This window comes from Herpailurus yagouaroundi, unplaced genomic scaffold (genome assembly GCF_014898765.1).
Source record: "Herpailurus yagouaroundi ecotype Mexico unplaced genomic scaffold, PumYag 77, whole genome shotgun sequence".
NCBI classification, from domain to species: domain Eukaryota; kingdom Metazoa; phylum Chordata; class Mammalia; order Carnivora; family Felidae; genus Herpailurus; species Herpailurus yagouaroundi.
This window is the reverse complement of record NW_024412388.1, coordinates 85,802,980-85,818,740: the sequence shown is the minus strand read 5'-3', so window position 1 is coordinate 85,818,740 and position 15,761 is coordinate 85,802,980. Positions and strand designations below refer to the sequence as shown.

The 15,761-nt window shown below is 38.4% G+C and overlaps 1 protein-coding gene and 1 long non-coding RNA gene across 2 annotated transcripts in view; one reads left to right on the top strand and one right to left on the bottom strand.

Moving 5' to 3' along the window:
• The window catches only part of LOC121027545 (uncharacterized), a 3,848-nt gene extending 2,715 nt beyond the window's left edge, over positions 1-1,133 (top strand). Inside the window, exon 2 of the long non-coding RNA XR_005788794.1 lies at positions 901-1,133. This is a non-coding gene — a long non-coding RNA (uncharacterized LOC121027545). The remainder of the gene's footprint in view (positions 1-900) is intronic.
• The window catches only part of PALMD (palmdelphin), a 49,985-nt gene that overhangs the window by 30,201 nt on the left and 4,023 nt on the right, over positions 1-15,761 (bottom strand). The window contains exon 2 of the mRNA XM_040471073.1: positions 1,731-1,811. Within this exon, the coding sequence (XP_040327007.1) occupies positions 1,731-1,811 (81 nt within the window). The remainder of the gene's footprint in view (positions 1-1,730; positions 1,812-15,761) is intronic.

Genomic DNA, 15,761 nt, shown 5'->3' with positions numbered 1-15,761 from the left:
CTTTCCTTTCCTTTCCTTTCCTTTCCTTTCCTTTCCTTTCCTTTCCTTTCCTTTCCTCTTCTGTTTTTATTTTAGAGAGAGAGCAAGAGCAGGGGAGAGGGGCAGAGGTAGAGAGAGAGAGAGAGAGAGAGAGAGAGAGAGAGAGAGAGAATCCTGGGCATGCTCCACGCTCAGCATGGAACCCAGCATGGGGCTCGATCCCATGGCCCTGGTATCATGACCTGAGCTTGGACACTCAAGCTCAACCGACTGAGCCACCCAGGTGCCCTGGAGCCAGAGTTTTCTTTGTGAAACTTGCTTCCTAGAGTGAACTGAGGGGATATTTAACCCTTTCTCTTACTGTGAGCTCTACTGTTGTTTGGCTACACATTCTACAAGAATAGCAATTGTTGAATGCTAGACAGCTTTCTGTTTACTCAGAAGCAATCATTACTTCATTGTGAGACTCAAACTGTGTGTAAACTGTGTGTGTGTGTGTGTGTGAGAGAGAGAGAGAGAGCGAGAGAGAGGGAGGGAGGGAGGGAGGGAGAGAGAGAGAGAGAGGGAGGGAAAGAGGGAGAGAATGAGAGAGAGAGAGAGAGAGAGCACTGATTAACAGTTAGAAATGGTTTAGCTCAAAAATTATTGTGGATTTGATTTTTGATTTGAGTTTCGTTCACCAAAGTAACTTGGTAAAATTTGTTTTTGTTTCATTGATTTTTCTGATTATATACACTGCATTTCTTGGCTATGTCTACTACTTATATAAATTCACTGTGACATACTGCAAGGATAGCAGGCTGACTATACTTTGAAATTATCCATCAAACTTTGGAAATGTCAATTTATATAGAAACAAAGGAGCAAACAGAATCCAGAGAACTGAGGCTAATTGGAATCTTAAATTATGTTTCTTTTCAGAGGTGGCTACCTGACCCATCAGAAAGATGGAGTTAGCTGAATTTAGCAAGTTTACCTTAAGTGTGTAGATTCCACAAGTGTGCGGCATTGTTTCATTGAGGGATTCATTAAATCTATTGATAGCAGCCCTGCCAGCTAAGTAGCTTCCTGCTTGGACCTGTTCACAAGGAGCTCCTGTTTGTCATTTGGTTGCATCCTGTGACTAAGCTACGTAATAAAATGTTGAAACTCAATGTGCTTTAATTACAACATGACCACACCCTTGGAAGATGTAAAGTCTGATTTTAAAAATGGAGATTTATTTCTGGTGATGATCTCATGTTTTGTCAAAATAGAACAAAACAAAATAAAACAAAACCCCGAAGCCATACTCAAACAAAATTGGATTCATTGCACTGAGCTTTTAAATCCAAGCATCCTTGGCCCTGCCAGACAGTGTCTGCTGTGTACCCCCTGGGGAAAGGCTGGCCTTTCATTGATTCCAAAAGGGACTTTCTAGCTGGTTCTATCCCTAGGGATGTTAAGCAAGACTGTGTTCATGGCCAAATTATCAAGGCTAGATTCTCAAGGTTAGCCAAGAAAATGAGGAAATTCAGTAATAAGGGATAAAGTAATAAAAGCATGCTTTCAACTTTCCGCAAGTTTACCAGAAGGTATTAATCTCATATGCAGATTTTCTAGATTCTTGTCCTGCCCTATGGTTATTAGGGTGTTAGTAGAACTATGCTGATTTTCTTTTCCTTCCTAAAGCATCTTTACTACAGAAATTTGAATGCCATTAGAATATTTGAATACAAAATCATTGAAATGAAATTAAAATAACAAATTACCTTCAAATGCTGGTGCTTTAATTTTTCTTCCTCTATTTTCAGACGCTTCTGTGAGATTTCTTCCTGTATTTTTCTTTTATCCTGAAATAAAAGAAGTTCCAGCATAATCTATTTTTTCAGTTTGCTTAAATATGTTTCCTTGGGGTTGTCATCATTACTGAATGGCTGGCCAGGCGTATGCTCTTGGCATTAGTAGGAAGCCGCTTTGGAAACTCAGATTTCAAAGTGAAGGAGGGCAAAGTGAGACATTCAAAGCATTTTGCTGATGGAAAACGATATAAGCTGCTTATGAAAAAAAAAGAGAACTTGAAAATATTTTAATGTCTTTCCTTCCCCACTACCCTCCCATCCCCTTAAAATACATATTCCCCATTAACGTAGCAAGATTGAACTACTGAGTGATGCAATGGGAAAAGTGAATTTTAAGGAGGGAGTTTTGAAATAGACATGAGGAAACTCTGAGGAGAGAGACTGTTCCTGGCACAGGGCTGAAGAAACTGCTGGGTAAAAGGTTTGCTTCTGTGGGAAAACAGGATAGCTGGCCTACAGAGCATTAGAAAACTAGGAAGCTAGAGAGTGGAGTGTTTCCTCCCTGTATAATTTGCTATGTGAAGATAGAGAAAAAAGGGTTCAGATAATGCTTATAAACAGTAAGAGGGCTTTTAGTCAAGGTTACACAAAATTCATGGGGGAGATACTGTATCTTTCACCAAGTTTAAATTGCATTACCTCAAAAAACCCAGAAAGCATAACTGTTAATGCCCAGAGGTACTTTTTAGAAAATATAGCGTATATACTAACTAGCCTGAGTTTGATTCCTGGCTCTGCCATTTACTAGCTCTGTGTCCTTGGACAAAGTCCTTAACTCCTCTGTGCCTCAATTACCTCATCTGAAAAATGGGGATAAGAGAATCTCCCTCATAAGATATGAGCATTAAATGTATGTAAACGTTCCTAGGACAGTGCTTGACACATAGTGCTCTGTAAGTATTTGTCTTAAAAAATTAAGTAAATACCACTTAACCTGTTAATCACAGAAAGTAGCACATTAATTCTGATAATGCTTCCATTAGCCTGAAATGTTTTCGAGATTCCCTCTCTGGAATTGTTTTAGACATTTTACAAGGTATGCAAAAAGGCAGTTATTTCCTTATTTATTTATTTTTTTTGACCAGAAGTGACATTATCCTTTATTTTATAAGAGTGGGTTTTAAATCTGCTTTCAAAATTGAAAACTCCCAAAGGATAATAACTTGTTGCCAATGAAGACAACTAAAAGAATTTGAAGCGGGCTCAGAAGGTAATTTAGAAGGAAGTGTTCCAAAAACACTTGGCAGCATTGTTGAAATCAGTGCATGGCTTCCTGATGTGACTCCTTTGAAGATAAAAACTCTTTTTTTTTTTTGATGTATAAGTTCAGGTACATTTGTTGAAGAAAAACAACATGTTGCTCTCCAACTTTATGTCATGTTTTTCTTTGTGTGTTAGAAGAATATATGACTTCATCAGTTTCACTTTGTAAATTTCATGAGCAGCTCTTGTGAAAAAAAAAATTAGCTAGGCAACAAGTGTCGGTCTCCAGTATCACTGCTTTGGATCAAATCTGGTCTTTAGGAACAAAAACTCTGACAACCTGTGAGTCAATTCTCCACTGTATCTAGAGGCTGTAGCTGAGCAAAGATTAGTAATGTTTTAAATGTATTATGCCAAACATTTTGGTAAGTATTTTACAGGAACTATTTCATCAAATCCTCATAATAACAAAGATATCGTGACGATTTTTATTTTAGAAGAGGAAATGTAAGTTTTACTAATTAATTAACTTATCCAAGCTCTCAGAACTCATAAGTGGTGGAGCCAGGATTTGAACCCACGCAGTTTGAGTTAGTTCAGCCTCCACACTCTTAGCCAATTCATGACACCATTTTCCTGAATGAGAAATTAGTCCAGCTTCTCACAACTTCCTTCATTGTCCCCTCTATCATGAAGAACTGTGGCCTAGAGGCAGTGCCAGCATAGCCAGCAACAGGAGTGAGGGAGGGAAAGGAGGGAGCCCATTTTTGGTACCCTTTTTAGTGTGGGTGTGTAATCATCCACCTCTCACCACTGGTGGCCCATAGAGAAGAATGTATAAGAGACAGTGACTGCTGAAGCCAGTAAGTCTTCCCCACCCCTGTTGATAGCCAGTTTGGGCTGGTTTCATCTTGGGGTTAGTAATAAGGGAAAGCTGTGGGTAGAGGGAGGCAGGGTGTCTGAAGTGTTTTGGCAACACAAGGCTTACACAGGGTTGCTAAGGAATACCAATGTTTTGTCTCTCAGAGGTAATGTGATGCCTCCCTTATGCCAGTCTAGGTAATTAAGAAGATAAGTTTATAATGTTATAGGCATGGTTCTCTTTTAAGATAGAAGCACTTTTTCCTCATAAGATATTCAACAGCAAGTTATCCTTTTGCAAAATTTCTCGGGGACCTATAGGAATTACTGAAAAATAAGATGGCAATAAGTTAATTTTATAAAGGCAAAATAAACTTTAAGTCAACACTAAGTTGTCTACCTACCTCTATTGCTAGTGTACTGAAAGTTACCAGAGCCTGCTAATTCCTTCCCATATTATCATGGAACAAATAGGTGTGAAATGCCATCTGCTCCCCAAAATTTTCCCAGTAGCTTGAACGTCTCTATAGACACCTTTTGTTACCTGGCACATCAGATACTTATTAATGTTAACTCTTATGAGTAACTTATATTGATGTTTACTTCTTTAATGTTCAACTAAGGAGGACTTCTGTTTAATGAACAGTTGTGTAGAATTTTAGCTGTCTGACTTAGAATATTTTAGCACTTGACACCCACAAATTCTAATTCTGTATAAAGCTACCTCTTGATTATTTTGAAAATTTATTTATCTTGTGCAAATAGAAAGCTACTGTGACCATCTGTGATTCAATGATATTACTGTATTCACAGTAAGCACGATACTTAGGAGGGTATTTTAGAGATATTATTGATTAACAAGGAGCTAATATTCTAGAAATGCCTGAATCTGTAAAGAAGGCATGATTGATCCTGAGTTATTTATTTATTTATTTATTTATTTATTTATTTATTTATTTATTTATATTTTTGAGACAGAGAGAGACAGAACATGAACGGGGGAGGGTCAGAGAGAGGGGGAGACACAGAATCTGAAGCAGGCTCTAGGCTCTGAGCTATCAGCACAGAGCCTGACGCGGGGCTCGAACTGCCAGACTATGAGATCATGACCTGAGCCGAAGTTGGATGCTCAATCGACTGAGCCACCCAGGCGCCCCGATCCCGAGTTACTTAATGGTTAATTTATCTAATACTGCAGTACTGATGTACAAATGCTGTGTTTAAGGTGACATTAGAAGTTGTGCAATATTTAAAAATTATTCAGAAGCAGATGCTTTTGTCAAGAAACTTACATTCTCATAAATAAAGAAAATCATTAATTCAAGTAACTATATAGTCTAAGAAATAAAGTGACAGATGTCATTCCTGAGGCATAAGGGAGGTTCTGTGGGAGTTGAGGGGAGACAGGGAGCAGTTGCTTCTAGATAATATGGTTGGGAGAGGCTTTGATGTAGCATTTGAGTAGAGTATGTTGGATAGTTGGTGGGGACGTGGGGAGTGGGGAGGAAAGGCATTCAGGTTAAGGGCTTAATATGAGCAAAGGCCTAGAAGTAGAAAATTGGAACATTATATAGAACAGCAATTCTGGAATCTATGTTGCCATATGAGTTAGTGGGAAATAAAATAAGGATAGCAGGGTGAGGGTAAGTCCTCAGAAGAAAATTGAATGGCAGGACAAGGGGTTTGGAATTTACTTATGTATTGAGATAAAAAGCAATGGAAGTGTTCAGAGGGAGAGGATTAATAGAGTTGAAACCATGTTTTAAGAAATTTAATATAGCCTAATTGTGTAGTAGATGTTGAAGGAGGAGCACTTGAATGGGGATGGTCATTTAGCCTATGACTCATACATAAGACCAGGAAAGCTTGAGCAAGAGGTAGCAGAAGTTGCCTATGAGGCTTTTATGCCGAGGTAGAGCAGGATTGCCAATAGACACAAGAAACTCAGAAGAAGGAAGAAAGAGTTGGGTAGGGAAGATGGTAGATTCACACCAAGTTTGAGGTGTCTTGGGGTGCCTGGGTGGCCCCTTCAGTTAAGTGTCTGATTCTTGATTTTGGCTCACGTCATGATCTCGCAGTTCATGAGATTGAGCCCCGTGTTGGGCTCCATGCTTACAGAACGGAGCCTGCTTGGGATTCTCTGTCTCTGCCACTCCCTTTCCCCACCCTACTCATGCATGTGTGGGCTCTGTCAATCTCTCTCTCTCTCTCAAAATAAGTAAAAAAACTTTTAAAAAGTTTGGGGTGTCTTTGGGTCAACCAGGTGGAGTTGTCTGGTGGGCAGTGGAAACATTGGTTGGAGAGAGATGAGGGGTCAGAGCTAAAGATGCGGGAGTTTTGGAAGGAATAGCTGAAGTCAGAAGACTGTCAGGGCATGACGGGAAACATATTTATGAAAGGAGAAGGAGAGCTAAGGCCAGATACTTCATGAAGCACCTACATTTAAGGAAAGAAATCCAGGTGGAATTTTATTTCGGGGTCAATCATATTATTTGTAATAGAAGTTGGTGAATTGGGCCAATTCAATGAGTCAGATGGTTTGAGATACATTCTGCTAGAAGCTGAGTATCTTATAATTTCATGACTAGCTTTATTGACATTTTAGTTGCTTAAGGTTTCAAAAGGATCATAATAGAAGCTGCTTATTTGGATTTAACTACTTCCAACAATGCAGAACTTCTTGGTGAGGTGCATATAATGGTAATCTTGAAAGAAAGGGATGTTGCTAGCACAATGTTCCTAGAGAAGAATCCTTAGCATAGTGAGAGGTTTCCTAGATTTGAGTGAAACTATATTTTTTAAATTCTTTAAAAATTCTTAAAAAATTTTTTTGAAAAAGATGCACACATTTCAAGAGGGAAGATAGACCAGGAAGCCTGGGAAATTTACAAGTAGAAACATGGCTACACAATTACAAATGATCTCAGGTAAGAAGAAAAGAGCGTTACTATAAGCAAACCTAAACCAAATAGTTTGATATCACTGTGAACTCTCCATGCGCTCATGAAACCGAGAATGAAGATAAGCAGGTAGCACCTATTTGTAATAGTGTAAATAAGGTGGAAAAAAATCTGAGGTGATGTGAAGGTGAGAAGCATGTGAAAAACATTGAGGGCACAAAAAACATAGGTGTATAAATAATTATATACATTTAAGTTATGTTCAGAGCAAAAAGCTAAAGTCAGTCATTGGACAACTGCTGAGATACATAGTGTAATAGCAACGTGATGAAAATAGAACCATTCTGTTTCTATTTTGCTTCCATATTTTTGATTAAGGAGAATAATATTAACCCTGGAAAGGATAGAACAAATAAGTTTGAAGGAAAATTGAAGCACAAGAGGAAACAGAGCACCAAGACAGAGCTGCTCAGACTCTGATGGGTTTCACCTCAGGGAGGAGAAAAATTTATAGGCACGACAGAAAAATATTGTCAAGTAATCCTGGAATCTCGAGTGAAGAGGTACCTGAAGACTGCAAATGGCAAGTGCCCCAAGTTTTTGAAGAGGGACAAAAGGCAATTATGAATATTTAAAGACTGGTGAACTTACTGGTTAATCCCTGGCAAAGTTGTAGAATGAATTATTAAAGAGTGTTGTATTTAGACAAGCAATGCCTAAAAGATGACATTCGATTACTAAAAACAAAGCATTTAAAGCTAACTTTATTTCTTTTGCTTCATTTTTCGAGATCTGCAGATGATGAAGATTGTGGTGGTTGCAAAAATAGCTAACATTTGCTGATAACTTTATATGTGTCAGGAACTACTTAAAGCACGTAAATGTATCAATTTATTTAATTTTCTTCCAAATTTCTTTGAAGTAGGGACCACATTTATCTGCATTAGGTAGGTGAAGAAATTGAGGAATGAAGACATCTGGATCATGGGAATTCAGTATATCTGTGTTTTAGTGTAGCTTTGGACAAGGTTTCTTTCTTCTTCTTTTTTTTTTTAACGTTATTTATTTTGAGAGATGAGGGAAAGCAAGCAGGGGAGGGGTAGAGAGAGAGGGAGAGAGAGAATCCCAAGCAGACTTCTGCACTATCAGCACAGAACCCAACTGGGTACTTGATCCTATGAGTGAGATTATGACCTGAGTCGAAATCAAGAGTCAGAAGCTTAACTGACTGAGTCACCCCGGCCCCCTTTTCTTATTTTATTCTTTGGAAAGTTTTGTAAATGCAAACAGAAAAAAATAGACCATTGAAAGTAATTGTCTTAACATTTTTTTTAAACAATGCCTTATAAGAAGAGAGAAAACTAAAATTACACCCAATGAACATAAACATATTGAGATAACTTTCCAAATCAGAATTTTAAGGGTGAGGTAGGGGTGGGCTGGAAGATTTATTGGTAGAAACTGTTCCAGCTGGCTTTAGTGAGCAGCTAGTTTTAGGAGTCAATAAAATAAAAGATGACCAAATCAAGATTTCAAAAGATCTTGTCTGTTAGGAATGTTGGACCCAAATTAATGATTAATTTTATTATTAATAAATGTAAACTATGGAACTTTATAGAATATGTTAATTGTAGAAGATTTTAAAAAATCCAGACAACTTTAAAGAAAAATATAAAAAAACCCCATAACTCCCACTGCTTTAGAATGAACTACCATTGACATTTTGGTGCATTTTATTCCATTGTTTCCTCAGTATACTCAAACCACAGATGCACACCCTTACACAAACACGCATGTGCAAACCACACGAGGGGGCCCACACACACAGATTTGTGTTCCACCTTTTGCACCTAATATTGGGTCGTGATCATTTCTCATGAAATTAAATTTTATTAATAAAGATATTAAATTTTATTCAGAATATCACAAGTTGCTTAATCATCCTCCTTTTTTTCTGCCCCTTAGGCTTTTTTGAATCTTTTGGTATTATAAGTAGTTGTGTGATGTAGTTCCTTGTACGTAAAATTTGGACCACTTTTCTCTGATTATTTCCTCAAGATAGGTCCCTAAAAATTAGTTACCTAGGGGTATGGATGTTATAAAAATTCTTGATATAGAGGTGCCTGGGTGGCTTATTGAGTTCAAGCCCCACATAGGCTGTCTGCTGTCAGCACAGAGCCTGCTTCTGATGCTCTGTCCCCCTCTCTCTCTGCCCCTCTCCACCTCGCACTTGTGTGCATGCTCTCTCTCCCTCTCTCTCTCTCTCTCTCTCAAAAATAGACAAACATTGAAAAAATTCTTCATACAAATAGCTAAAAAGACTTCAATGAAAAGTTGTTTTAACTTATATTTCTACTAACAGTATCCATCACCTCACCCTTACTACTTTTATGAATATTGCAAGTAAAAGATCCTTTAGCAATTTGAATAGAGCAAATAGCATCTCACTTTGATGTCTTAATGAGATTTCCGAGATTAGTGTGGTCAAATATTATTCATAATTTTCTTGGCCATTTGTATTAATTACTTTTTAAATTGCCTGTTTATGATGTCTACCCATTTTTCTGTGAAACCTATTATTTATTTACTTACCAATGTGTAAAAGCTCTTTGACTTAGGGATAGCAACTTTTGTTTGTCATGTTAGTTGTAAATAATTTTCTTGTTTGTCTTTAAATTTTATTTATGGTGTTTTTAGAAGTACTAAAAGTTTTTGTTCTCTATTGCCTTGATGTATTTGATATCTTTATCATCTGAGGTGTAGTAATTATTTGTCCATATTTTCTTCCAGTTTCCTGAAGATTTTTAAAAAAGCCTCTTTAAAATAGCTGAATTAATTCGGTTAAAATAAATTAGGAAGAACCTAATTTTTTTCTCCAAATTTTTGGCTAACCTGAAGCTTTATCAAAGAATTTCTTTTCTATTGATCTGCTTTTTAAAAATTTATTAATTTCTGGGGCGCCTGGGTGGCGCAGTCGGTTAAGCGTCCGACTTCAGCCAGGTCACGATCTCGCGGTCCGGGAGTTCGAGCCCCACATCAGGCTCTGGGCTGATGGCTCAGAGCCTGGAGCCTGTTTCCGATTCTGTGTCTCCCTCTCTCTCTGCCCCTCTCCCGTTCATGCTCTGTCTCTCTCTGTCCCAAAAATAAATAAACGTTGAAAAAAAAATTTAAAAAATAAAAATTTATTAATTTTATCATTTACTGACTTTCATCATTTACTAATTTTTTCATGTGCATTAGAGTGTGATTCTAGGTTATCTGCATAGTTTCTTTAATTATTGGTTTTGGTATTAATATTATGTAGTTTAGATAATGTGCTGATGAGGTAAATTAACATTTTATTGGGTAAGTTTTTTTTATTGCTCTTGTCTAAGATGTCTTAATTAGTAGCAGCAGTTTTTTATTCCAGTTGGACTTTGGAGTTATTTTGTTAACTTCCAACAGGAACAAAATTGAAAACCCAACTAATTCCTTATCCCTCTTTACTCCCCATCCAACCAACCAGCCAGCCAAACAAACAAAAAACCATATACTCTGATAGAACTTTAAACATTGCTTCTAATAGTAATTATCATTATCCAGAGATAATTAGAGATCAGTATTGCTATATATGATTTATATCTGCAAAATATATTATAGCTCATATAAAACTGGAGTTTTTGTACATATTTAGTAATCTGACTTATTTTTCAATATATCATGAACATAATGATGTGCCATATCATTAAAGTCTTCTAAATTGTTTATAATGGTTGCATATTATTCCATTATATATAATATATACATATATATTATTTTTATATGTATATACATACATATACATTTATGTACTATATTTACTCAGCTAATTCCTTAAAAAAATTTTTTTTTCTAATGTTCATTTATTTGTGAGAGACAGAGGGCATGAGTGGGGGAAGGGCAGAGAGAGAGGGAGACACAGAATTCGAAGCCCGACGTGGAGCTTGAGCCAATGAACCGCGAGATCATGACCTGAGCCAAATTCAGATGGTTAACTGACTGAGCCACCCAGGCGCCTCTATTTTCAGCTTTTAACAGTTTTTTGTTTTTGTAGCTATTAGGAATGGGATATTTCTTGTATTACATTTCTGAGTAATTCTTGTTTTTTAGAAAGCTATTGATTTTTGTATATTCATTGTATATCTGACTACTGAACTTTTAAGTTAGTACTTATTCTTAACTTTGCAGACACTGAAGCTGAGGACTAGAGGGTTTATTAATTTTCCCAAGTCACATGGTTGGTCTAGTGTTGGAACTGGCATTGAACCTAATTTTCTAGAACTCCAAAAATGATGCTTTTTATACCACTCCTTATCACTTCCAAAATTTGTCAGTAGAAATACAATTCCCCAAACAAGTGATGTCATAGCACTAAGCACTCTGCACAGGTCAGAGTGTTCTGTTCAGCTCTGAACACCAAATTTAAGAGTGACACTGACATTTCAAAGAGTGTCTAGAATGAGCCTGTGATATGAACAATGATTGAAATCAAGAAAATGAAGCCATATGGCTTCAGTGACTGGAGTCATGAGGATTGGATGAGAGTTTAAGGACACTAGATTCTAGCACAGTATGTCACAACTCTTAACACAGAGGGCTCTTCTCGAATGGTAGAGTGTATTGGGGGAGGTATTGATACACCTGATATTGGAGGTGTTTGAGGAGAAGCTGGGTGAGCATCTTTGGAGCATGGCATAGCGAGGATGAAAATGTGGACATTCTCTGAGTTTTCTTCTGTTAGAATGAGAAATCTCTAGATTTTCTCCTGGTTCTATGCTTCTCTCTGCATCCAGTTCTGAAATACCCTAACTTTTAAGTTATCCATGGGAATTGGATGTGGTTATCACTACTCCTTATGGGGTGAATTAAAAGCACACATTTTCTAAACCTCATTTTATTTAGTAACTTTAGTCTTCTTTCCTAGCCTGGCAACAAATTCTGACAGATCTCTAAATAGAACTCAGTTTGTGGTCTACTCATTTATTCCTTTGTCCTTTCTTGGTTGTTCTAATGAATAGTGACAAAACAAGGATAAACAAAAAACACAAATCAAGCCCCTTCCCCCTCCGCCCCCCCCCCAATAATCAAAGGGCAATGGTAAACTTGGTTGTTGTCTTCAGTGAAAAAACATTTTTTCAGCTTGATGGCGTTCATTCATTCATTTACTCATTCACGATGGTTGCTTGTTTTGCTCCAGTTAGTGCTGAGCGCAGTGCTGGGGAGCTGTGTGAGATGCAGTGGTGTCCCTGCCTTAAGAAATCCTGGCTAGAGGGGGGCCTGGGTGGCTTGGTAGGTTAAGCGGCTGACTCTTGATTTCAGCTCAGGTCATGATCTCACAGTTCGGGGTTCGAGCCCCACATTGGGCTCTGTGCTGACAGCTCAGAGCCTGGAGCCCAATTCTGTGTCTCCCTCTCTCTCTGCCCCTCCCCTGCTCATGCTCTGTCTCTCTCTGTCTCTCAAAAATGAATAAACGTTAAAAAATTAAAAAGGGGCGCCTGGGTGGCTTAGGTTAAGTATCCGACTTTGGCTCAGGTCATGATTTTGTGGTTTGTGAGTTCGAGCCCCAGGTCGGGCTCTGTGCTGACAGCTCAGAGCCTGAAACCTGCTTTGGATTCTGTGTCTCCCCCTCTCTCTGCCCCTCGCATGCTCATGCTCTGTCTCTCAATAATAAATAAATGTTAAAAAAATTTAAAAACAAATAAAAAATAATTCCTGGCTGGAGGGAAGAGACTGGTGTAATGGAAGTGGGATGGGGAGAAGGTAACAAAGGCTTAGAGTACAGGATGCTCTGGGAAATGATGCTGTCCCAGCCCTGTTGATCAATTACAAATGCATCTGAAATTGCATCACATTTTTTCTGCCTGTACTCCCGGCGAACTGAGGAAAGCAGAGGAGACTGTCAGGGCTGAAGGACTGCTTAGGGTTAGAAATGTGGTTAAGTGAAAAATGTGGTTAAGTGAAGCAGAACCTCCATAGACTCTTCTCTTTGCTCCCCTTCAAACTCTATTGAGAGGGAACCACAGAGGAAGTTCTAAATGGGGTGAGGTTTGTGGTTTTGATGTTTCTTAGAATTAATTGTGATGCTGTGGTCAAAAACTCTGACAAGCAGAAGAGTGGACTCAAGTTGTGCTATTTCACTAATCCCTTAACTCTTCATGGTCTTAGGTTTTCTGCCTACAAAATGGGGATGATGACACCTGCTTTTGCAAATACTCCTAGGATGTTTGGACAAATGAGATATAGATATGAAAGCTTTATTTTTATTTCTTGTAAAGCCTAAGCACCGTGTAAGAATAGGTGCTGTTATTATTGTTACTAATCTTGGAATTCTTTCACTTATGAGATGTCCTCTATGTTCTAGATTTGTGAGTGTAGGTTGATTCTGAGTAACAGTTGTAGCTCATTTTAATATGTTGCATCCCCTCTATCAATCATAGATGCAATTATACTTTGAAAACTTGGTGCTTAGGACAGGAACCAATTTTGATTTCCATTCAGAGCTTCAGAGAATAACCTGGTTCTATGTCTCTAATGGCTTGACTGAGTCCACTCTGTCACTGGAGTTTTATGAAAAAACAAACAAACAAACAAACAAAAACAAAAACAAACAAACAAAAAAGCAAAAAAACCCCAAACAACCTGTGAAGTACAGATCTTACTTAACCTGGTCCTATGGTGTCTTAGGAAAGTAGACATCCTACAGGGTTCCTGATGAGGGAACTTGTTGAGGCAGTAACTTTTCAGGGACCCTCTTCCCAAAAGGCACCAGTGTCATTGAAAGAAGTGAAAATATTTGGACTTTATTTTAAGAGAAACTAGGTAGTTTGAGACTGGAGATGAGGAAGTAGAAACCCTGTTTGACTTTCAGCCAGAACTATGCTGCACTTGTTTATGGTCTAGTTAGACTTCAGTGCTTACTTAGCCTCTGTTTTTTATTGATCACAGTTTTCTAAAGAAGCAGCTTTTGTTTTTTACCATCCAGTAATATTAAGAAAGTTCTCAGGGATCCTTGTCAGTAGACGTCTTTGCAAGGTAGCATTATCATTCTGTAGCACACTGGAAAAACCTCACCCTGTTATCACAAAGCAGTTTCCTTAATAACTATCAGAGTTATTATACCTCATCACATGCTCTCCTTTGTGGGTGGGCTATTATGTTTGGCAAAGAAATATGGCACAGCACATTTTGTTTGAAGAAACCTTTCCCTTTCTGGAAGAAACATGCAATTTCAGTATGGCACTGTAGAAAATTGTGCAGGGTTTTGTTGTTGTTGTTGTTGTTTTTGTTGTTTGAATATTCTAGCACAGGACTTCTTTATTTAGGAGATTCTTCCGTTTCCACGTACCATTGTTAGGTGAATGTCTTTAGATGTTCATGACGGAAGTTCTTCCTGTAACTTTGTTTTAACCATGAGATACTTTGGCACAATGTATTTTAGCCATTATTATTTTAGAAAGTCCTTAGAACTCTAAATAGTTTCAGTGATCCCAACACACATGAAGGTATACCTTCAGCAAAGATCCAGGCTGCTTGCTCTCATTTTCACTCTCCCTGACAGAATGAAGAGGGAAAAAAATGTGTATGGCTGGCCCAGGAGGCTGGTTTCTTAGGCAAGTGACCTGTCCAGACATACTTGGCACCATGCTGGGAAGGGCCCAGCACTTCATTTCACACTGTGCTGACACCATCTGGATATTTTGAATGCTTTTTGAACAAGGGTCCCCAGATTTTCACTGTGTACTGGCCCCACAAATTATGTAGCAGGTCCCGCTTTGAGGCCATTAACTGTCTTATTAACTGCTAGAAGGTCCCAGATAATTGACAAAAAGGAAACAAGATGAGGGGCAGCATCCACTGGCGGGCCACACACACTAGAGAAACAACTAGAACCTGCCAGGACCTGTGTTTGTTATTGTTTTAATATTGGTCTTTGAATTGGGTAGATTTCTGTTTTATGCAAAAAATTTTCTGCCTCCCAAATTCCTATGTTTACAAGTCCAGAAAAAATGCTTTGGGAGTGGAAAGAAATAGGGAGTGGACCTGGGGAAATGTGAGAGCTCCTTATTATTTTGCGTCACGAGCAGCTTTGGCCGGCAAATCTGGCACTGTTGCTCAAATTCCAGTGTCAGGACTTTTCATGGCTCCCTTCCAAATGGAGTCAATCCTAGGCAGGTGCTTGTTGTGATTATTCCTGTTGTCTAAATTTTGACAGAGCTCACCTCCTTCACACCTGTGCTTAAATGTCACCCTCTCCATGAGGCCCATGTGCTAGTACCCCTGCGATCTGCAACTTACTCCTGGTTCCCTTATTTCACTTCCTTTCATTTAAATGCCTACGGCGTGGCACACAGTAGGTGCTCAATAGCCATTAATTGAATCAAGGAATGAGAGAACCAGCTGATCGCCCACATTCCTAGCAGTTAAAGATAAGCCTTGATGAGGAAAAAAATGTGAGCTTTATTCTTATTCCCTTTCTCCCATTGAGGTCTGTTCTCCAAAAGATTGATTGATTCTAGTTCTCTGAATTCTTCAGGGGTCAGCCCCCAAACAGTGCTATTTTTATGATCTCTAGCCAGTTTAACATCTAGGAGTTTTCCAGTCTGAGTGTCCCCATGTTATTTAGGAACAGAATTTTCTAAGGTCATAGTAGGAATGGAGATAAGATAATGCGTTCCTCGCAGAGGAGGATGTCAAGAGCATATTACTAATCGTAAGGGGATCTTTCTGTTTCTGTGGGGAGTTCATCTGGGTCTTTTCACTGGTTTCACTGTGGGCCAAGTTTCCTTCCAGAGAGGAGCTGTGTGGGGGATAACAGTCAGTCCTTCATCCCACTCTTCCTGAGAATGCTGGAGATATTGGTGTCGTCCATTCCAGCATATTTTTTTTAATTTTTACACTTTTTATATTTGAGGGAGAGAGAGAGAGAGAGAGAGAGAGAGAGAGAGAGAGAGAGAGAGAG